A 22,714-nucleotide genomic window follows, 5' to 3' on the forward strand; every position below is an offset into this window, starting at 1 on the left:
CCGAGCCCGGGGTCCCCGCGCTGGCCGCCGTCCTGGGCGCCTGCGAGCCGCGCTGCACCGCGCCGTGTCCGCTGCCCGCGCTCGGCCGCTGCCGGGGCTCCGGGACGCGGGGAGCACGGGGCAACCCCGATTCCGCCGACGAGTGGGCGCGCAAGGGCGGCTTCATCCACAAGCCGGCGCACGGCTGGCTGCACCCCGATGCCAGGGTCCTGGGGCCAGGGGTCTCCTACATCGTTCGGGTGAGTGAGCCCGGCCTCCTGCCAGACTCCCCAGTTTGGATCTCGGGGAATCCCGAGGGCCGAGCGTTCGCTCGCTACCAACCCGAGACCCCCCCACATCTCCAGCGCGCACCTGGGCAGCCCCCAACCTCATTCCCACGGCGTCACGTGGGGAGGGGCGGAGAGAGGGCGCAGGTGGGGAAGAGGATAGGCGCATGCGCAGGTTTCGCACCTCCCCGGCTGTTGGATGGCAGAATCTGAAAGATGAGGACCCTGAAGGCAGTATCACCACCTCACACCACAGCCCAGCTTTGAAAAAAGCTATATTGTAGTGATGGGACAGCTGGGGATGTTCCAAAGACCTTGGACAGAGGCCGTAGACCAGAGCTCTCGGAGGCCACATTAGGACTGAACAGCCTGACTTTTTTTTTTTTTTTTTTTTTTTTTTTTTTTTTTTTTTGTGTGTCACACCCACATGGCCTGGAACTCACTATGTAGACCAGGCAGGCCTTGAACTCGCCTCAGAGATCCGCCTGCCTCAGCCTCCCAAATGCTGGGACTACAGACGTGCGCCACCACGCCCGGCTTTTTTTTTTTGTTTTTTTTTAATTTTTGGTCTCTTTTGATTTTTGGTCTTTTTTGAGACAAGGTCTCCCAGTAGCCCCAGCTGACCTGGAACTCGCTATGTAGACCAGGCTGGCTTTGAACTCACAGAGATCTGCCTGCCTCTGCCTCTGCCTCCCGAGTGCTGGGACTAAAGGTGTGCACCACCACACCCGGTAGCCTAACTTTGTTCATCACTTTCATTTTATTTGATTGGAGGTGAGGGAGGAATTTTTCTTCTTTTGAGACAGGGTCGCCTTGTAGCCCCAGCTGGCCTGGAACTCACTATGTAGCCCAGGCTGGTATTGCTCTCATAGAGATTTGCTTGCCTCCTTCTCTGCCTCCTAAGTGCTGGGATGAAAGGTACCTGCTAACAGGCCTGGCTGAGAGGGATTTTGAGACAGGGCTTCACTCTGGTCTCCAACTTGAGGCACTCATCCTGCCTCATCAACCAAGCAAATGGGATGAAGAATGTGGGAGTCCCCCCCACCTTTATTCTTTTGTTTGTTACTTTTTTTTTTTTTTTGTGAGACGGGATCTCATGTAGCCAGACTGGCTCCAAATTCACTATGTAGCAGAGGATGACCTTGAACTCCTGATCCTCCAGCCTCCACCTCTGGAGTGCTGGGATGACAGGTGTGCACCACCACGCCTTTTATTATGGTGCTAGAGATGAACTCAGGGCCTTGTGCATGTTAGGCCAGCACTCTACCCACTGAGCTACAAGCACTGTACCTGCGGAGCATCAAGCACCCTGCCGACTGAGCTACAAGCATTCTACCCACTACACTACAATCACTTTACCCACTGAGCAACAAGCACTCTACTCACTGAGCCTCTGCCACAGCCACCCAGGTTTTTATTGTGACTTTTGATGAGGTGTGGGGCACAGTCTCCCTCATATCCACCTGTCACTGCTGATGTTTTATCTTTGCTGTCAACCACCCCTGTGTGTGCAGTTTGATCAGCTTCTTGAAAGTAAGTTCTGATATGTGAGGCTCACTTCAGCCATCCGCCTGGTGACAGACCCACTGCAATTCATAAGCCATCAAGCAATCCTAGAGCGTTGTTTGTTAATTGTCCTGAACCAGGATGCTTAGAATGTTGGTGTCTGGCGGCAAGTGCGCCTGCCACTGCAGTCCAGTGTCACTGGCACCCTCCCCAGGCTGGTTGAGTCCCTCCAATATTCTTATGCCTTGGGGTTCTGTAAACAGATCTTATTTGGATGTAGGTTCAGCTGAGCATTGTGGTGCATGCCTGTCATCCCAGCAGTTGGTATGCTGAGGCAGGAGGATTGTCAAGAGTTGTAGCCCACACTGGGCTACATGGTGAAACCTATCTTAGAGGAAAAATGAGGGGCTGGAACGATGGCTTAGTGGTTAAAAGCACTGGTTGTTCTTGCAGAGGACCCAGGTTCAGTTCCCAACACCCACATGCAGCTAACAACTGTCTGTAACTCTAGTTTCAGAGGATCTGATGCCTTATGATGGCTTCTGCGGGCATTGCACACTCATGGTGCACTTACATACATGCAGGCCAAACACTCATACACATGAAATAAAAATAAATAAATCCAGAATCTGTCGAGCTGGCTTATTGGTTAAGAGCACTGACTGCTCTTGGAGAGGATCTGGTTCAGTTCCCAGCACCCACATGGTGGTTAACAACTGTCTGTAACTCCAGTTCCAGGGGATCTGACGCCCTCTTCTAACCTCCATGGGCATTGCATGGCATGGATGCACTTACATACATGCAGACAATATACATGCATATAAAATAATAAAGCCAGGTGTGGTGCATGCCTTTAGTCCCAGCACTCAGGAGGCAGAGGCAGGTGAATCTGTGAGTTTGAGGCCAGCCTGGTCTACATAGCGAGTTCCAGGCCAGCTGGGGCTACAGGGAGACCCTGTCTCAAAAATACCTAAATAAATAAATAAATAAATAAAAATATTAAAAATTGATTAATAAATGTTAAAAAAACCAAACCCCCAATCCAGGTGGTGGTGGGACATGCCTTTAACCCCAGCACTCGGGAAGCAGAGGCAGGAGGATGGCTCTGAGTTCAAGGCCAGCCTCACCTAAATTGAAAGTTCCAGGCCAGCTGGGGCTACAGGGAGGCCCTGTCTCAAAAAACAAAACAAAGCAAAACACAACAAAGGAACCAAACCAAACAAAGCATTAAGAGAAAATTCAGGTAGAGGCTGGAGCAAGAGACTCAGCCACAAGCCGGGGCCCGCTGGAGATTCCTGGGAGCCCCTGCTTCTGAAGCTGGAAGAGGCCAGGGAGACCTTCCCCATGGAGTCTGAGAGGGAGTGTCACCTACATAGACCAGCCTCAGATGTCCAGCTTCCGTGATGGAGAACAGACTCCTATTGTCCTGTGTCTCTACCCCCTGGTACTTTGTTGCAGAAGGGCAGGAGAACAGATAACCCTCCCTCAGTGCACCAGCCTCAATGCTGAATGTGTGCCCCTGGTCCAGGCTGTAGCTCTGAATCCTTGCAGTGCCAGGCCGGGTTCAGATCTGGCTGTGGCTCCTGGACTCCTGTGTGTGCTAGGTCTGAGTGTCCCCTGTAGACTGATGCCCACGTTCTGAGTCCAGTGCTTTGCTGTTGAGGAGAAGCTGGGTTCTGATGTCCCACCGTTTGAGAGACCATCCCATGGATGCTTCCATGGGCCACCTCATCATATCCCTCCAGGGCCCCATCATGTCTGTTGGACCCTATCATTGTTGGGTTTTTGGTTGTAAGATGTGTGTCCCTGTTGAGTACTGACCTACTGGCTGTGTGAAGGTTTCGGGAACGCTCTGGTCTCTGGCCTGCTGAGGCTTTGATTGCAGTGGGAGAGACAGTAAATAAATGAAGACAACCCAAGGGAAAGATTCAAGTTCTGAGAGGGGCTGAGATGGTAAGACTGTGGGGCTGTCAGAGTGGGAGATGGGTGGGTGGCTCCAGAGACATCTCTCAGATGGTGACACTCCAGCTGAAACATGAAATTGTGGAAAACCCAGGCAAGACACTGTTCTAGGCAGGACACAGTGCAAAAGCCCCATGGCGGGGAGTGAGCCTGGGAGACACAATGGATAAAGCTAAGCCAGGTGTGGCAGGTTGGAGCTTGGGATTTCCAAAGGATCTTTCCAGGGACTTTGTCAAAAGAGCATCATGCTGGGCTGGGGAGCCAGCTCAGTGGTTAGGAACACTTGCTGCTCATGCAGAGGACCCAGGTTTGATTCCCAGAACCCACATGGAAACAAACAATTGTCTCTAACTACTGTTCTAGGGGATCTGACACCTTCTTCTGGCTGCTGTGGGTACTGCATGCATATGGTGCACATATACACACACTTATACATAATTAAAAATAAATCTTTAGCTGGGCATGGTGGCGCATGCCTTTAATCCCAGCACTCGGGAGGCACAGGCAGGCGGATCTCTGTGAGTTCAAGGCCAGCCTGGTCTACATAGTGAGTTCCAGGCCAGCGGGGGCTACAGGGAGACCCTGTCTCAAAAAGACCAAAAAAAAAAATCTTTAAACAAAATTTTAAGAGGCTGGAGAGCTGGCTCAGCAGTTAAGAGCACTGGCTTCTCTTGCAGAGGACCTAGGTTCTGTTCCCAACAGCCACATGGTGGCTAACAACATCTGTAACTCCAGTTCCAGGGGACCCAATGCCCTCTTCTGGTCTCCATGGGCATTATACCCACATGGTGCACATATACATGCAGGCAAAACACTCATACACATACAAATAAATCTTTTTTTTTTTTTTTGGTCTTTTTGAGATAGGGTCTCCCTGTGTACCCACAGCTAGCCTGGATTTGTTATGGAAACCCTCTGACTCCCGAGTACTGGGATTAAAGGCTTGTGCTACCACACCTGGCTGGCACTTACATTTTCTATAATAACTCACAAGGATCATCAGTGGATGCAAGAACATTGGGAGGCAGATTGTTGAGGAACAGGGTACTCACACAGCCTTACAGTGTCACCTTGGAGATGACTTAATGTGCCGGATAGCTTTAGTGTTAACTTAACACACCTGGGTTGAGGGAGCCTCAATTGGGGAATTTCTTCCACAGGACTGGCCTGTGGCCAGGTCTGTGGGGCATCTTCTTGATGCATAGCTAGAGGGGAGGAATGGACACCCAGGAGGTATGAAGAGAGCATAGTGACCTGGACATGGGTATGCATGTGGAAAACCAGGTTGGCCTCGTGGATGACAACACAGAGGTCAAGGGCAGAACAGCCAGGTCATGCAGGGAGAGGGCCCTGAGGATCAGCAAATATGAGTGGGAAACTGAGGAACAAAGAAGTTTTAGAGGTCACTCTGTGAATATTTGGGGCCAGATCTGGAGCTGAGGCACCTCCTGTGGGAGTCAGCACCCACCCTTCACAGGTCATGTGTCTCTGGGGCCAGTGTCCCAATGTCCACAGCCTGTAGGCAGAAGGGGTCTTGCAGATGCATTCAAGCTAAAGGCTCTGACCATCCTGGATATGCTAGGACCCATGGTTACTGCAACCTGGATATTTTCTGAGCCACAGAGGCACAGTGAAGCTGCCCAAATCTCTCCCAGTGTTGGTCACCACCAGCCTGGTTCAGCAGCTCAGTCCTGGAGGGGTGTGTCTGGTGAGAAGAGAGAGGCCCCCAGTTGGGCAGCTCGAGTAGGCTGACCCAGTGACTTCATCAGGCACCCAAATTGTGGGCATCTGTAATGGGGAGTGATGTCCCTTTAAATTCACATCTACCTGGTGCCCCAGAATGGGGCAACACATGGACACAAAGCCTCTGAAGATGTAGTTAGTGGACATTGGCTCTGACCCCTCTTAGAAAGACCATGTGGGGAGATACTTAGCAGTTAAGAGCACTGGGTGCTCTTGCAGAGGACCCTGGTTTGGTTCCCAGCACCTACGTGGTGGCTAATAACCATCAGTAACTCCAGTTCCAGGGGATCCAGCACCCTCTTCTGGCCTCTATGGGCATTGCATGACATGGATACACTTACATACATGCAGGGAATTTAAAAAGACTGGGGGCTAGGCATGGTAGTGCATGTCTTTAATCCCAACCCTGAGGAGGCAGAGGCAGGCGAATCTCCATGACTTTGAGGCCAGCCTGGGCTACATAGTAAGTTCTAGGCCAACCTGGTCTACATAGTGAGTTCCAGGCCAGCTGGGGCTACAGGGAAACTCTGTTTCAAAAACAAACAGTAAAATTCAGTGTGCTGGAATAGCTTTAGCTGTCAGCTTGACACACCTGGGTAGACAGAGCCTCAATTGGTGAATTTCCTCCATTAGACTGGCCTGTGGGCATGTCTGTGGGACATCTTCTTGATTATTGAGTGATGTGGGAGGACCCAGACCACTGTGGGAGGTGCCACCCCTGGGCAGGTGGCCCTATGTTGTATAAGAAAGCAAGTTGAGCACGAGCCAGGGGAACAAGCCAGTAAGCAGCATTCCTCCATGGCCTGTGCTCCAACTCCTGCCTCCAGGTTCCTGCCCTGAGTTCCTGCCTTGGACTCCCTCACTGATGGGCTATGACCCGGGAGACATAAGCCAAATAAATCCTTTCCTCCCCAAGTTGGTATTGTTCAGAGTATTTTGTCATAACAGTGGAGAAACTTTAGAACATTCAGTATTGTCTTGTGGTCGCCTGAGCCGTATCACCAGAGGACTGTCAGCTGCTGTGCTTCAGGACATAAATGTGCAGAGCCCCCAAGCAGTATGCTCCAGAGAGACACAGGGCCCTGATCTGACTACAGAGACAGAGAACAGTGGCTAAGAACTTGGGGACATCGGCATCACCAAGAATGAGGTGCACAGGAAAGGGGGCCTTTTCTCTGGGACCCACAGACATGGAAGACAGGCCACAGATCCCTTAGGACAACATGACAGTTTCTATGACAATGTGGCTTAGAATACCAGAAATGTGTCCCTGCATGTTCCAGAGACTGGACACCTACACCCGAGTCTGCACAGGCTGAGCTGCCTCCAGAGGCTCCCTAGAGGTTCCTTTCTACCTCTTCTTGAGTCTGGGTGTCTGTGGTTCCATGAGTACTTGGGTTTGGATTTAAGGATGCATTGCTCACATCTTCCTGAACTGTCACAGTCTTGAACTTGCTATGCAGTCCAGGCTGGCCTCAAACTCACAGATTCGCCTGCCTCTGCTTCTCAAGTGTTGGGATTAAAGGCATGAGCTAGCACACCTGGCATACCCCGATCTTTACGCATGTGCTGAGGATTTGACCTCAGCCACACTTTACCCACAGAGCCATCTTCTCCCCGAGTCCCTGAAGCGTGGCTCTCAGGCAGGCTCTGCACCCAGAATTGTAGGCCATTGCAGAGTAGCAGCCAGGGCTTCTAGCAATGTTTGTGAACCCAACTCCTCTATAAGAGACTGTTCCTTTCTTGGGCTTCTTGGTCCTCTTTGTAAGAGGCTGCACCTTCTGCCTCCCCTGGTGGGGAATCACACTTCAAATGTTGATGTGTGGGCCACAGCCCTACAGCCCCAACATTGCTCACTCTGTGGGACTGGGACAGAGACACTGACAGGGGCAAGGCATGAGGAATGTAGGAGCAGTTGACCCAGATTTTTGGGGGCAGGTACCATGGCTGGTGCCCTCTGATGTGCCATGTGGCTGAGACACAGCTGACATAGAGTCCACACTGGCCTGTGCATCTGCCATCCATTCTCTATCCATGACCTGACCATCTATCCATCTACAGTCCATCCACCCACCCATCCATACTCATCCATCCATCCACCTACCCACTCATTCATCTACCCATCCACCCACGCATCTACCCATCCAGCCCAACCATTCATCAACATATTCATCCACCCACTCATCCATTATCCATCCATCCATCATCCATTCACCCATTGTCCATCCATCCACTCATCCACCCATTCATCCATCTATTCACTCATCATCCATTCATCTGTCCACCTACCTATCCACCCATATTCACCCATCTATCCATCTATCCATCCATCATCCATCCATCCATCCATCTAGTCGTCCATCCCACAGGTGAGGCACTCAGCTCCCACCTGCACGCAGAGTGAACCCCATGGCCCAATCACAACTGTGTCCTGTGACTTTGGCCTCCTGGCCTTCGCCCTCCCATCTTTTCCACTTGGCCCCTGTTCCAGCCCCATCCGAGCTTGTCTCCCAGCCCTGTTGTTTTGCTCAGCGGAGTCCTCACTTGCTGCTCCCTCCCCTTGCTTAGCCACTGAGCTTAGTGATATGTATCACAGATTCTCGACTTTCTCGTTCTGTGCTGGGCAAAGGCTCAGTGCCCTGTTTGTCCTCTTTTGCATGGTGAGTGGCCAGACTGGAACACAGTCTCTTCTTCCAGCACCTGGCTTGGTACCCTGAATGTTTACAGTGCCTAAGAGAGCTGCCAGGGGCACATCCATGAACCTAAGCTTCTGAGACCCTGTACCCTTTTGCTGATGTCTTATAGGTCAAATCACCACCACAAGATCTACCTGAGGGTGTCTGGAGGGAGGATGACACAGTGTGTCCATGGCATCTCAGTTCTCTGCCCAGAGGCAGCTGCCTGGACACTGCTGACCACTCAGTCCACGTCCCTGCAAATGTAGACACTGTGTGAGCATGCACCCCATATTCCTGTCACCTCAATTCACATGAATGCTCCTCACAGTGCCACTGACTTCCAGCTTGGCACCCAAAACTAGCTGGCCATGATTGCATATAAATCCCTAAAAATGGGGGCTGGAGAGCTGGCTTAGTGGCTAAGAGTACAGGCTGGTCTTGTAGAGGATCTGGGTTTGGTTCCCAGTACCCATGTGGTGGCTAACAAATGACTGTAACTCCAGTTCCAGGGGATCTGACACCGTCTTCTGGCCTCGGAGGGCCTTGCATGACACAGGTGCACTTACAGGCAAAACACTCATGTATATAAAAATAAATAAGTTCATAAAACACTTGTCTCTTGGTTGAGTCCGTGTCCACCCAGGGTGTCTAGATCTCTCCCATCTGCTCCTCTGGCAGTCCACACCCACCACCCAGTTTGCCATGGATGACGATATCGCTGAGCTTGTGGTAGACAATGGCTCTGGCATGTGCAAAGCTGGCTACTGGGCGACAATGCTCCCCGTACGGTCTTCCCATCCATCGTGGGCCACTGCAGCACCAGGGTGTGATGGTGGGCATGGGCCAGAAGGACTCCTACGTGGGCGACAAGGCCCATAGCAAGAGAGGCATCCTGACCCTGAAGTACCCCATTGAGCATGGCATTGTCACCTACTGGGACGATCTGGCACCACACCTTCTACAATGAGCTGCGTGTGGCCCCCGAGGAGCACCCCATGCTGCTCACCAAGGCCCCTCTGAACCCCAAGGCCAACACCCCAGTCATGTACATAACCATCCAGGCTGTGCTGTCCCTATAGCCTCTGGCTGTACCACTGGCATCGTGATGGACTCCGGTGATGGGGGTCACCCACGCTGTGCCCATCTATGAGGGCTACACTCTCCCTCATGCCATCCTGCATCTGGACCTGGCTGGCCAGGACCTGACAGACTACCTCATGAAGATTCTGACCGAGTGTGGCTATAGCTTCACCACCACAGCTGAGTGGTACATCAAGGAGAAGCTGTGCTACGTTGCTCCAGACTTCGAGCAAGAGATGGCCACCACTGCATCTTCCTCCTCCCTGGAGAAGAGCTATGAGCTGCTTGATGGCCAGGTCATCACCATTGGCAATGAGTGTTTCTGCTGCCCCAAAGCGCTCTTCCAGCCTTCCTTCCTGGGTATGGAATCCTGTGGTATCCACGAAACCACCTTCAATTCCATCATGAAGTGTGATGTTGACATCCGTAAGGACCTCTGTGCCAACACAGTGTTGTCTGGTGGGACCACCATGTACCCTGGCATCGCAGACAGGATGCAAAAGGAGATCACTGCTCTGGCTCCCAGCATGATGAAGATCATGATCATCGCGCCCCCTGAGCACAAGTATTCCGTGTGGATGGGTGGCTCCATCCTGGCCTCGCTGTCCACCTTCCAGCAGATGTGAATCAGTAAGCAGGAGTACGATGAGTCTGGTCCCTCCGTCGTCTACCACAAATGCTTGTAGGCCAACTGTTACTTAACTGAGTGAGCTGTTACACCCTTTCTTGACAAAACCTAACTTGCGCAGAAAAAAAAAAAAAACCACGAGACAACATTGGCATGTCTTTGTTTGTTTTTTTTAATTTTTTTAAGGTTCTTTTTTTAATGAAATCTTTTAAAAATATTTTATTTATTATTTTTATGTGTATGAGTGTATTGCCTGCATGTAGGTAAGTGCACCTGTATCGTGCAATGCCCGCGGAAGACAGAAGAGGCTTTTGGATGCCCTGGAACTGGAGTTACCGACAGTTGTTAGCTGCCATGTGGGTGCTGGGATTCGAACTCAGGTCTTCCGCAAGAACAACCAGTATTCTTAACTGCTGAGCCATCTCTCCAGCCCTTTTTAAAAAATTAAAAAAAAAAATTGTTCTTTTGTTTTGGTGCTTTTGACTCAGGATTTAAAAACTGGACCGGTGAAGGGGACAGCAGTCGGTTGGAGCAAGCTTCCCCGAATTCTACTATGTGGCTAGGACTTTGTACCTTTTTTAAATAGTCATTCCAAGTATCCCTGGTTACAGGAAGTCCCTCCCAAAAGCCACCCCGACTCCCAAAAGGAGGATGGCCCAGTCCACACCCTGAGTCCATGCAGGGGAAGCGACAGCATTGCTTTTGTGAAAATTATGTACTGCAAGAAATTTTTTAGATCTTCTGCCTTAATACTTTTTAATTTTTGTTTATTTTGAATGGTCACCCATCTTGGCCTGCCTCTTCTTGTCCCCCCAACTTGATGTATGAAGGATTTTGGGCTCCCTGGGAGTGGGTTGAGGTGTGAGGTGGCCAGGGCTTGCCTGTACACTGACTTGAGACCAGTTTAATAAAAGTGCACACCTTAAACAAAACAAAACACTTGTCTCTTAAGGACTGCAGGCTCTTCTAAAAAGCAGAGGATGTCTAGTTAAATTTATTTCCAAAGAGTAGGGGCTGGAGAGATGACTCACTGGTTACTGGCAGCTTTTGCAGAGGACCTGGGTTTGGTTCCCAGCATCCACATGGTGGTGAACATGGTCTGGTACCTCCAGTTCCAAGGATCCAATGCCTAGCCTCCTGGGACACCAGGTACATGTATGGGGCACATATACCAGGCAAACACTCATACATGAACTAATTTTTTTCTAAAAGTATCTTAGTGTCCAGATGCCCATGTGTGGCTTGGGGAATTCTAAAGCTGCCAAAGTATTCGTTGATGATGAGCTTGACCATCCCAGAGTGTCCTGGCCCCTGTGTGTAGCCGGTGCCTACTGGTGTAGGGGATCCTGTTTCAGTTTGCTCAGAGCTGCAGGGTCCAGTAGGGCAGGAGGGGTGACTTCACAGGACCTCAGAGGAGAAACTGAGGCGGGATTTGAAGGAGGAGGATAGAGCAGTGTGGGGGCCTGTTCTGGGAGTGGGCAGGGCAGGAGGAGTTCGACTGGTTCCTTTTTCCAGCCCATGGAACCTGCCCACATGGTTCCAGGCTGTGGGGATGTGGGGTAAAATTCTAGAAATGGAGTTATGGGAGGGAAGCATGTCTGTATTTATCTTTTTTTGTTTGTTTGTTTTGCTCTGATTTTTTTTTTTTTTTTGAGAAAGGGTGTCTCACTATAGCCCCAGCTACTCTCTACATAGACCAGGCTGGCCTCAGTCTCACAGAGATCCATCTACCTCTGCCTCTTGAGTGCTGGAACTAAAGGTGTGCACCACCAAGTCAGACCCTATTTTTTCCCCTAATCTGTTTATTTTATATGTATGTTGTGCTGGATATAGCTTTCGTGTCCAGCTTGACATACCTGGGTTGAGGGAGCCTCAATCTTGGAATTGCCTCCATTGGACTGGCCTGTGGCCACTTCTGTGGGGAATCTTCTTGACGGTTGAGTGATGTGGGAGGGCCCAGCCCACTGTGGGTGGGCCCACCCCTGGGCAGGTGGGCCGGTGTTGTATAAGAAAGCAGGCTGAGCAGGGACCAGGGAGCAAGCCAGTAAGCAGCGTTCTTCCATGGCCTGTGCTCCAGCTCCTGCCCTGAGTTCCTACCTTGGGCTCCCTGATGAAGTGCGTGCAACCTGGGAGATGTAAGATAAATAAACCCTTTCCTCCCCAAGTTGGTATTGGAGCGGTCAGAGTATTTTGTCACAGCAATGAAGAAACAAACTAGGACAGAAATTGGTACCAGAAGTGGGGTATTGCTGTGACAGACCTGACCTTGGTGTTTTGGGGAGGACTGTGGAAGTGTTTGGAACTTTAGGCTGGAAAAGCCATTGCGTGCTCACAGTTTGTTGCAGTGGAGCTTGGAACAGCTATGCTGAAAGAGTTGTAGCCGATGGAGGCCTGGCTTGTGAAGCTTCAAAGGGAAGCAGAACTACCAGGGCTGTTTGTGTGGTATTTTGAATTGAGAATCTGTGGGTTCTGGTTGGCTGGGGCTGAAGAATCAGCTGTGATTAAGAAGAGACCAGAACCTGAAGCAAAACCTTTGCTTTACTGGGACAATTGATGCTGGCTAGCTGGGGCTGAAAAATCAGCTGTAAGTAACGAGAGCAGCATCACTGGTGGAGTCTTCTGGGAGGCATTTCCTCAGCGTCAGCACACAGAGGGCACCCGCACCTCTATTTCAAGCTGGAAGCAGGACTTGGTAATGTGTAAGAGTCTCCTGCATGGTTCTGGTGTTGAAAGCGTGAAGGGGTCACAGAGAGCGGCTGAGGCTTGGCACTCTGAGAGGCCAGGAAAGGCCATAGGTGAAAGTGCCACTTCAGTTGCAGTGAAGACCCCAGGATTGAAGGGGTCATGGAGAGAACCTGAGGCTTTTCGCCCCAAGAGGCAAGAAGAGGCCATTGGTGAAGGTGTAGCTTCAGTTTCAGTGGCGACTCCAGCTTTTTGGAGATGCCGGGACCGTGGGACGACCACCAAGGACAGCAGCAGGTGTGGAATGGAGCTGGCCTGGGTCTGCAAGATGAGCTGAGTGTGCTGCGGACTGCAGAGTCAGAGCAGTGGAGCTGCCAGTAACCTTTGGAGCCCAAAAGATTGTGAATGAATCCCAGCCTTGAGCTACTTTGCTGGACTTTGGTTTTGCTTAGGTATGTCCGATTCTTCCCTTTGAAATAAGACAGTACTTGTTTTGGATTTTACAGAAGCCCACACTTAAGAGATTTTTAAAAGAGATTATGAACTTTTAAGTGTTTTTTTTTAAGGACTGTGGGTTTTTTAACATTGTACTGTCTTAGGTTGTGATATTATCATTATATCTTGGGGGCAGAAATTGGAAATTTATGGTTTAGTAGTGATGTTTGTGTGTCAAGCTGACAAGGGGTCAATTGTGCTGGATAGCTTTAGTGTCAACTTGACACACCTGGGTTGAGGGAGCCTCAGTCGGGGAATTGCCTCCATTGGACTGGCCTGTGGCCATGTCTGTGGGGCATTTTCTTGATTGTTGAGTGATGTGGGAGGTCCCAGCCCACTGTGCGTGGTGCCATTCCTGGGCAGGTGGGCCTGTGTTGGATATGAGCACAAGCTGAGCAGGGGCCAGGGGAGCAAGCCAGTAAGCAGCAGGGCTCCCTGATGAACTGCGATCTGGGAGTTGTAAGCTGAATAAACCCTTTCCTCCCCAAGTTGGTAGCGGTCAGAGTATTTTGTCACAGCAATGGAGAACAAACTAGGACATATGTGTATGTAGGAGCACCACATGCATACAGAAGTCCTAGGAAGTCAGAAGATGGTGTTGGATCCACTGGAATTGGAGTTACAGGTGGTTGTTAGCCATGTGACCTCTACAAGAGCAGCAGTGTCTTAACCACTGAACCATCTCTCCAGTCCCTTCTTTTCTGTTTTATGAGACAAGGTCTCATTGTAGTCAAAGATGAGCATGAACAGATACTCCTGCCTCTACCTCCAACTAGGATTCCAACCCTGTGCCACCATACATGACTTTTAGCTGCACCTTCCTGAGGGAGGGCCTGTCTCTCAAGCAGCTTCAGCAGAGGCAGTGGAAATGGCAGCCTCCAGAAGCTCCAGCCTCCCTGGCTCAGCCTCATATAGGAAAGGCACAGCCACTGTCCCCATAGGCTGGGGAAAGTTTTGAGACCCACTCCTACAAGGTCTGTACCCTATTTTTTAAAATCACAAAATAAAATTAATCATTTTGGACAATGCAGTGGCATTTGGTGTGTAAAGACCACTTCATCCAGTTCCAGAACATTCCATCTCTAATAGGAAGCCCTGTCTTTGTAAGCCATCACCCCATTCCTTCCCCAGCCCCTGGCACCCATGAGTCCACTTCCTGTATCTGGAAGTTCATGTACTCATAGCTTTGTCACAAACCTCTTCCTGCCAAGATGAGTTGGAAGTTTCTGTCTCTTCTTTTAAAAAGTTTATTTAGGGGGCTGGAGAGATGGCTCAGCGGTTAAGAGCACTGACTGCTCTCGCAGAGGACCTGGGTTCGACTCCCAGCACCCACATGGTGGCTACGAAACCGTCTTTAACTCTAGTTCCAGGGGAATCCAAAGCCCTCTTCTGACTTTCGCAGCATTGCACAATACGGGTGCACTCACATGCATGCAGGCAATACACTCATACACATAAAATAAAAATAATAATTAAAATATTTTTAAAAATTTATTTAGCCAGGCATGGTGGTGCACGCCTGTAGTCCCAGCACTTGGGGGCCAGAGGCAGATGGATCTCTGAGTTCAAGGCCAGCCTGATCTACATAGTGAGTTCCAGGCCAGCTGGGGCTACAGGGAAACCATGTTTCAAAAAGACCAAAAAAATTTATTCAGTCTGGACATGGTGGCACACGTCTTTAATCCCAGAACTCAGGAGGCAGAGGTAGGCAGATCTTTGTAAGATAGTGGTTAGCCTGGTCTACACAGGGACTTCTAGGCCCTGTGGGCCTACAGGGAGATCCTGCCTCAAGAAAACAAAAAAAAATATTATTTTACGAGTGTGTACATGAGTGTATGTAAGTGCACCTGTGTATGTAATACCTGCAGAGGCCAGAAGAAGATGTTGGATCAACTGGAACTGGAGTTATGGATGACTGATAGCGACCATGTGGGTGCTGGGAACTCAACCCAGGTCCTCTGCAAGAACAGCTAGTGTTCTTAACTGTTGAGTCGTCTTTCCAGCCCTTTTCTTCCCTCTCCTCCACTCCCCTTTTTAAAATTGAAACAATCTCCCTGTGTAGCTGAGGCTGGCCTTGCCTGATCCTCCTGCCCCCACCTCCTGAGTGCATCACCATTCACGCCTGGTTTATGTGTAACTGGGGATGAATCCAAAACCTCATGTGTGCTAGGTGAGCACTCTACCCACCTTTGAGCCTGGTCCCCAGACCTGCAAAGTTTTTAGGAAAGGCTGATGGCTGATGTTTTCATCTTTGCCGACCAGATGGTCCCTGTCTGGACTGGCTGTCAACCCTGTGTCTGGCGCCTGGACTGTGAATGTGCCTGCCACCACCCAGTTTCCTCCCTGACTTGTGTTCTAGAAGAACAGAAAGCCAGAGTCTAGACTTTGAAATGGTGCTTTGGGATTTGGGAAGGTTGGTGTTTGACAGTAGATAGGGGAGGGGGTGGCTGGGATGCAGGACCCTGGGTGGCCCACGAGGAGGTTGGAGTTCCCTGAAGGGAACCAGTCCTGGGCTGGACTCCGCCTGCTGACTGATCCCACGGACTGATCCCACTGATCAATCACTTTCTCTCTCTCTCTCTCTCTCTCTCTCTCTCTCTCTCTCCCAACCCCCAGTACATGGGATGTATTGAGGTTCTACGCTCCATGCGCTCACTGGATTTCAACACCAGAACACAGGTGACCAGGTGAGGCTAGGGTGGGGACTGGGAGCTCAGGTCTCCACTGGCCCAGCCGGCATGAGGCCTCATGAGGGTGGCATATCGAGTTGAAGGCTGACTTCCAGGTACTGAAGGCAACAGACAGCAGTGCTAGGCTGGGCATAGGATGAACTTTACACCTGTGATTTGGCTCCATCCAAATTGCTGTGTGTGGCTATGATGGAGGCTCCTAGACTCGTTTCCCTTCTGCTAGCTCTGCGGTGGGGTGTGACTTGAGGAGGGGACAGGACTGGCTAGACTCCATTCTCTGTGAACTTTAAAAAATTTTACACAGAGGCCAGGTGTGATGGCACATACCTTTAATTCCAGTATTCAGGAGGCAGAGGCAGGTGGATCTCTGTGAGTTCAAAGCCAGCCTGGTCTACATAGTGATTTCCAGGCCAGCTGGGGCTACAGGAAGACTCTGTCTCAAAAAGACAAAAATAAATAAATAAACAAATCTTTTAAAAATATTTTATTTATTAGTATGAGTATATTGCCTGCATGTATGTGAGTGCATCGTGTCATGCAATGCTGAGGAGGTCAGGAGAGGGCATCGGATTCCCCTGGAACTGGAGTTAAGGATGGTTCATCGTCACCTTGTGGGTGCTGGGAATCAAACCCAGGTCTTCTGTAAGACCAGTCAGTGCTCTTAATTGCTGAGCCATCTCTCCAGCCCCATAAATAAATAAATCTTAAAGAAAAAATCTTTTCCAAACATGCTTGTTTGTTTTTGAGACAAGGTGTCTCTGTACCCCCAGCTGGCCTGGAACTTGCCATGTAGACAAGGCTGGCCTCAAACTCACAGAGGTTTGCCTGCTGCTGCCTCCCAAGTGCTGAGGTTAAAAGTGTGTACCGGGCCAGGCGTGGTGGCACACGCCTTTAATCCCGGCACTCGGGAGTCAGAGGCAGGCGGATCTCTGTGAGTTCAAGGCCAGCCTGGTCCACATAATGAATTCCAGGACAGCTGGGGCTACAGGGAGACCCTGTCTCAAAAAGACCAAAAAAAAAGTGTGCACCAACACTTCCAGTGTTGTTGTTTTTGTATGTGAGGTCTTATGTATCCCAGGGTATGTAGCCCAGGCTGGCCTTAAACTCATGATCCTCCTGCCTCTGCCTCCCAATCGCAGGGATAACCAGGCCTAACTGTCCCCAGCCCTTCTCTGAGTCCATACCCTGCTGTTTCTTCTTCCTGCAGGGAAGCCATCAATAGGCTCCATGAGGCAGTGCCAGGGGTCCGAGGCTCCTGGAAGAGGAAGGTGGGTGTGGACTGTGATCCTGAGGAGAGCCAGTGGGTACCCTGGAGGGCTGAGGGAACCCCATGGCTACCTGGAGTCCCTCTGACCCCAGGCCAAACTGCACCTCACACTGTTTGCTTCCTGTGCCCTGCCTTTCCTAGGCCCCCAACAAAGCTCTGGCCACCATCCTGGGGAAGAGCAACCTGCGGTTTGCAGGTATGAGCATTTCTGTCAACATCTCTGTGGATGGCCTCAACCTGTCAGTGCCTGCTACGCGCCAGGTAGGTCCTGCTGCCTCCACCCGGCACCTCAGTAACTCCCATACCCTCACCCACAACCCCACTTTGGCCACATCCAAAACCCTGCCTTAGTCCTCTCTGCTCTGCCCACAGCACTACCCCTCAGCTTAATCCTCAGCTCCATCCATAAGCACACTTTAATATCACCCACCGCCACCATCAGCTCCACCTTCAATCATCAGCTCCACATACCACCCACCAGTCTGTCCCAGGGCTGTGTACAGATCATGTGGTCACCATGGGCATGAAGTCCCTGGTAGCTAGCACTGTGTGGTCTCCAGGTCATTATGGAGTGCAGGCTGGGCCAACTTTAGGTGAGAGGACTTGGGGAAGTGATGCTAAACTGGCGTGGGTAGAGACTTCCAATGCTTCTCAGAACCCTGCACCCCCAAGACACCAGGGAGGCCTTTGAGATGGCTGTAGGAGATGCTTAACCCCAGCACTAGCCTTAACTAACTCTAACTGTCCTAACCCTAACCTTAGCCCTAAGACTATGCCTATCCCTAACCCTATGCCAAACTCTCACCCTAACCTCAACACTAGCCCTAACCAACCCTAGCCCTAACATTAACCCTAACTTTAACTCTAACCCTAACTCAGACCTTAACCACAGCCCTAACTGTAACCCCAACTCTAAACACCCTAACCCTAACCCAACATTAACCCTGACCCTAACCGTAACCCCAACTCTAAACACCCTAACCCCAACCCCAACCCTAACTCCAACCTCAACTACAACTTCAACCCTAACCTAACCACTAACCCATCACCAGGTCTGGGACAGGCCTGAATCTTCCACCCTGAACATAAATTCTCACTTTGCTCTGGTAGATTTGGGATTCAGAGGAATCTGAGCTGGAGTCTATCAGCCAGCAAGGCACAGGCTACTATGTAAGAAGTGAGCCCAGGACAGTGAGCATTTGTTTAGCTGAGGGCTGGTGGCTCTGCTCTTCCACGTGCCTCTCACCCTCCTGGCCAGCTCTGGTGCCAACCTAACTGTCAAGAAACATGCTTGGCGTGGGGTGGGGAGGTGGGAGGGGGGCATGGCTGGAGAGATGGCTCAGTGGGTAAGAGCACTGGCTCTTGTAGAGGACCCAGGTTTGATTCCCAGAACCCACATGACAGCTAACAACTGTCTGTAACTCCAGTTTCAGGAGAATCCAACTCCCTCTTCTGACCTCTGAGGGCATTGCATGACATGTGTACACTAACACATATGCAGGCAATACGCTCACACATAAAAAGAAAGGAAGGAGAGAGAGAAAGAAAGAAAGAAAGAAAGAAAGAAAGAAAGAAAGAAAGAAAGAGAAAGAAAGAAAAAGAAAGAAAGAAAGAAAGAAAGAAAGAAAGAAAGAAAGAAAGGAAAGAAATGTGCTTGGGATTGGTGTAGTGGTACACATCTTTAATCCCAGCACTCAGGAGGCAGAGGCAGACCAATCTCTGTGAGTTCGAGGCCAGCAAGGGCTACATATTGAGACCATCTTAAAAAAAAAAAAAGGTATCCCTATAGCCCTAGCTGTCCTGGAACTCACTATGTAGACCAGACTGGCCTTGAACTCACAGAGATCTGCCTGCCTCTGCTGGGACTAAAGATGTGCACCACCATGCCCAGCCTATTTTAGAATCTTTCAAAAAAATCTCGAGCCGGGCAAGGTGGTGCATGCCTTTAATCCCAGCACTCAGGAGGCAGAGCCAGGTGGATCTCTGTGAGTTCAAGGCCAGCTGGGGCTACAGGGAGACACTGTCTCAAAAAGACCAAAAAATTTTTTTTGCATTTATTTATTTTTTTTTATGTGTACGAGTGTATTGCCTGCATGTATGTGAGTGCACCCCTGTCATGCAGTGCCACAGAGGTCAGAAGAGGGCTTTGGATTCCCCTGGAACTGGAGTTAGGACCGTTCGTAGCTGCCATGTGGGTGCTGAGAATCAAACCCCGGTCCTCTGCAAGAGCAGTCAGTGCTCTTAACCGCTGAGCCATTTCTCCAGCCCTTGTATTTATTTTTATTTTATGTATATGAGTGTTTTGCCTGCACGTGTGTAAGTGCACCATGTGTGCATGCAATGGCAATGAAGGTCTAAAGAGGGCATTGGATCCCCTGGAACTGTAATTACCGACGGTTGTTAGCTGCCATGTGGGTGCTGGGAACCAAACATGGGTCCTCTGCAAGAACAGCGAGTGCTCTTAACTGCTGAGCCAGGTCTCCAGCCCCTGTTTATAATTTTTTGAGACAGGGTCTCCCTGTAACCCCAGCTGATCTGGAACTGGCTATGTAGACCAGGCTGGCCTTTAACTCACAGATCCACCCACTTCTGCCTTCCCAGTTCTGGGGTTAAAGGCATGAGCCACCACACCCAGCCATGTGTCTATGTGTCCAGGTTACCATGTCTCTCTGAACTTACATGTATGTTTCAGGGGGACTGTCAGGGGGACTGACCCTGTGACCTGGTCCCACTGTCCCCTCCTTGGGCCCCATCCTGCCCTCTTGGGAGCTCCTTATCCCGGTGGGACACTCAGACCTTAGCTGTGATGGACAGTAGTTGGAGCACCTCTGTCCCCATGTCCCTACCACACCTGTCCGTTTTGGCTCTGGTTCATCTGCCTGGATGATGGGATGACTGCACGTGACTGCTTCTGTCCTTCTGTCCATACAGATCATCGCCAACCATCATATGCAGTCCATCTCCTTTGCTTCTGGAGGTGATACGGTAAGACGGGACAGGGACCAGGTGAACCTCTGTGCCCTGTGTCCCCGCAGCCTTCCCCAGACCCCACCCATCGTGCCCTCTGCCCCTTGTGTTTCTGGAGCACTGACCCCTGCCCACCCCTCCATCTGCCTTTCCCCAGGACATGACTGATTACGTGGCATATGTGGCCAAGGACCCCATCAATCAGAGAGGTGAGCCTTGGGGGAGGGGGTACTCAGAGCAAGGCTAAGGACATCTTGGAGCTGGGCTGTGCTGTGTGCTGGGTCCTGGGTGCCACCCAACACTGTCACCTTCCTCAGCTTGTCACATCTTGGAATGCTGTGAGGGTCTCGCCCAGAGCGTCATCAGCACCGTGGGCCAAGCCTTTGAGCTGCGCTTCAAACAATACCTGCACAGTCCCCCCAAGGCCGTCGTACCCCCAGAAAGGTAAAGAGACACCCAGGTCTCTTGGGCCAGGCTGCTAGCCCAAACCTCCAGAGGTGAGAGTTAGCTCTGCCATCTGTCCATCTGTTCATCACACGGATCCATCTTCACTTGCCCCGTTTAGACAGAGAGGTGGCAGGTGGCAGCCCTGTTATGTTCTAAGGAGCCGCCTCACTGGACTCTTGAGGGATGAACCCTCTGATGGTTCTGGTTCAAACTGCCGTGCTCCATCCTCCCAGGTTGACTGGACTGGAGGAGTCAGCCTGGGGGGATGAAGATGAAGCTGCTGACCACAACTACTACAACAGCATCCCAGGGAAGGAGCCACCCCTGGGAGGCCTGGTGGACTCCAGACTGGCTGTCACACAGCCCTGTGCACTGGCGGCACTTGGGGGATTTGGACAGGTCAGTCTGCCCTCCTGAGGGGCTATGAAGGTCACAGAGCTGCCATTGGGTGTGGGGAGTGGGCCCAGCACACACATCGGGGTCCCCATGTCTCTCTTCCAGGGAATGTCACCTGCACGGAGAGATGCCCGTGGCCTGCCCTGGGACGTGGGCCCCTCTGGTGCAGGTAGGTCAGTGCCCAGTGTCACAGGGTCTATGGCCCCCGCCTGTCCTGTCCCTGGTGACGCTCTCTGGGTATGACTGTCTCCTGCAGGCTGCCCACTGCCTGCTCTACTTTGCTCTGATGTGCTCTAACCCACCTTCCTGCAGTTGGGGGCCCACTCAGCATCACATGGTTCACAGCCCCTAGGGGGTTCTGCCTCCCCACAAAAGCCTGTGTCTGCTGCCTGCACCCCAACGAGACAGGCACTTTAGTGACTTAATGATTCTGGAGGTTTCCAGAATTCTCCATGGATGTTCACCCACTAGGTTTTTGTCCACATGACAATCTCCATACACCCCTATACTTCAAACTGCTCATTTTTTTCATGACTGCATAGTACTCCCCCATAAAAAGCAATTTCACCTCTCCCTGCTCCTGACTGTGAATATGAGCACCTTCAGCCTTTATCACTCTCGAATGAGAACGCTGTACAACCCCAGGTGGACTGGGCTCCTGAAAGCTTGACGGTAATCACCCAGTGACCTTATCAGCCTTCTCACCTGGAGCTGTGACTTAGGTTTCAATAATGTCCTTCCTCCCTCAGCTGTTATGCTAGTTAGTTGGTGTCCATACAAATCACAGGTCTTGTCAGCCTCTCACATTTGCTCTCAGAAGAGGCCGTCGGATGCCCTGGGACTGGAGTTATGGACAGTTGTAAGCTGCCACGTGGGTGCTGGGATTCAAACTCGGGTCTTCTGCAAGAACAACCAGTGTTCTTAACCACCGAGCCATCTCTCCAGCCCCACAGTCAGATTTTGTTGTTGTTGTTGTTAAGTCTCATGTAGCCCAGGCTAGCCTCAAATTCACTGTGTCACTGAGGCTGACCTTGAACTCCTGATTCTCCTCCCCCTAGTGCTAAGATGGCAGGTGTGTACCATCACTCCCAAATAGGTTGTTTTTATTTGTTTGTTTGAGACAGGGTCTCACTGGCTGGGTTGGAACTTTCTATGTAGACCAGACTATCCTTGAACTCACAGAAAGGAAGATGGGGAGGAGAAGGGGGAGGGAGGAAAAGGAGGACCTGGAGAAGGGCAGGGGGTAGGGAGGAGGGTGAAGAGGAAGGAGAGGAGGAGGAGGAAGAGTGGGAGGAGGTTTTGTCTTAAAATAGAGCAGATGGCAGGAAAGCCTAGTCACACACCAGGCTCTCAGAGTTGCAGATTGGCAGAGGCCGGGCTGTTACTGTTGAAGCATGGGGTCCACATGCATGGAACTCTCTTGGAGTCTGGAAGCCCCTCCTGGCTGGGAGCTGCCTTCCCTGGGCTATCTGGGCCCCGGTCAGTCCTTGCACAGGTGGCTAGCATCCCTAGCAGGAGCATCGTCGGACTCTCCTCTCCTTCGGGAAGCCTTGGTGGAGTGACACAGTGGCCTCCCTGTCCCCCTCTGGTTATGTTCCAGTCCCTGTCCCCACCTCCTACCCTCTGTGCTCTCTCTTGGACTTCCCACTGACCCTGCCACCCTCTAACCTCCCCAGCCCCGCCAGGGGATGGCTACATGCAGGCGGATGCCCGGGGCCCACAGGACTATGAGGAACATCTGTACGTCAACACCCAGGGCCTGGACCCCGCGGAACGTGAGGATGTGGCTGAGGAACCCCCACTCCTGGATGACAGCCCCAAGAAGGATCTGTTCGACATGCGTGCGTGGCTTGTCCCTGGCTGCCCTATGGGATTGCCTGCAGAGGGGCCCTTGGCGGGGGTGGGGG

At 51.3% G+C, this 22,714-nt stretch overlaps 1 protein-coding gene and 1 pseudogene across 2 annotated transcripts in view; both read left to right on the forward strand.

The window, feature by feature from the left end:
* Shc2 (SHC adaptor protein 2) overlaps window positions 1–22,714 on the forward strand; it is a 28,411-nt gene that overhangs the window by 158 nt on the left and 5,539 nt on the right. The window contains exons 2-11 of the mRNA XM_029565507.1: window positions 6–239; window positions 15,657–15,727; window positions 16,938–16,998; window positions 17,139–17,258; window positions 19,929–19,982; window positions 20,122–20,173; window positions 20,282–20,408; window positions 20,645–20,810; window positions 20,913–20,976; window positions 22,484–22,648. Coding sequence (XP_029421367.1) covers window positions 6–239; window positions 15,657–15,727; window positions 16,938–16,998; window positions 17,139–17,258; window positions 19,929–19,982; window positions 20,122–20,173; window positions 20,282–20,408; window positions 20,645–20,810; window positions 20,913–20,976; window positions 22,484–22,648 — 1,114 coding nt within the window. The remainder of the gene's footprint in view (window positions 1–5; window positions 240–15,656; window positions 15,728–16,937; window positions 16,999–17,138; window positions 17,259–19,928; window positions 19,983–20,121; window positions 20,174–20,281; window positions 20,409–20,644; window positions 20,811–20,912; window positions 20,977–22,483; window positions 22,649–22,714) is intronic.
* Window positions 8,858–9,936, forward strand: LOC103737367 (annotated as a pseudogene). The gene has a single exon (XR_001872533.1). The product of XR_001872533.1 is annotated as an actin, cytoplasmic 1-like (transcript).

The sequence above is a fragment of the Nannospalax galili genome, unplaced genomic scaffold (genome assembly GCF_000622305.1).
Source record: "Nannospalax galili isolate Female #2095 unplaced genomic scaffold, S.galili_v1.0 scaffold77, whole genome shotgun sequence".
NCBI lineage: Eukaryota > Metazoa > Chordata > Mammalia > Rodentia > Spalacidae > Nannospalax > Nannospalax galili.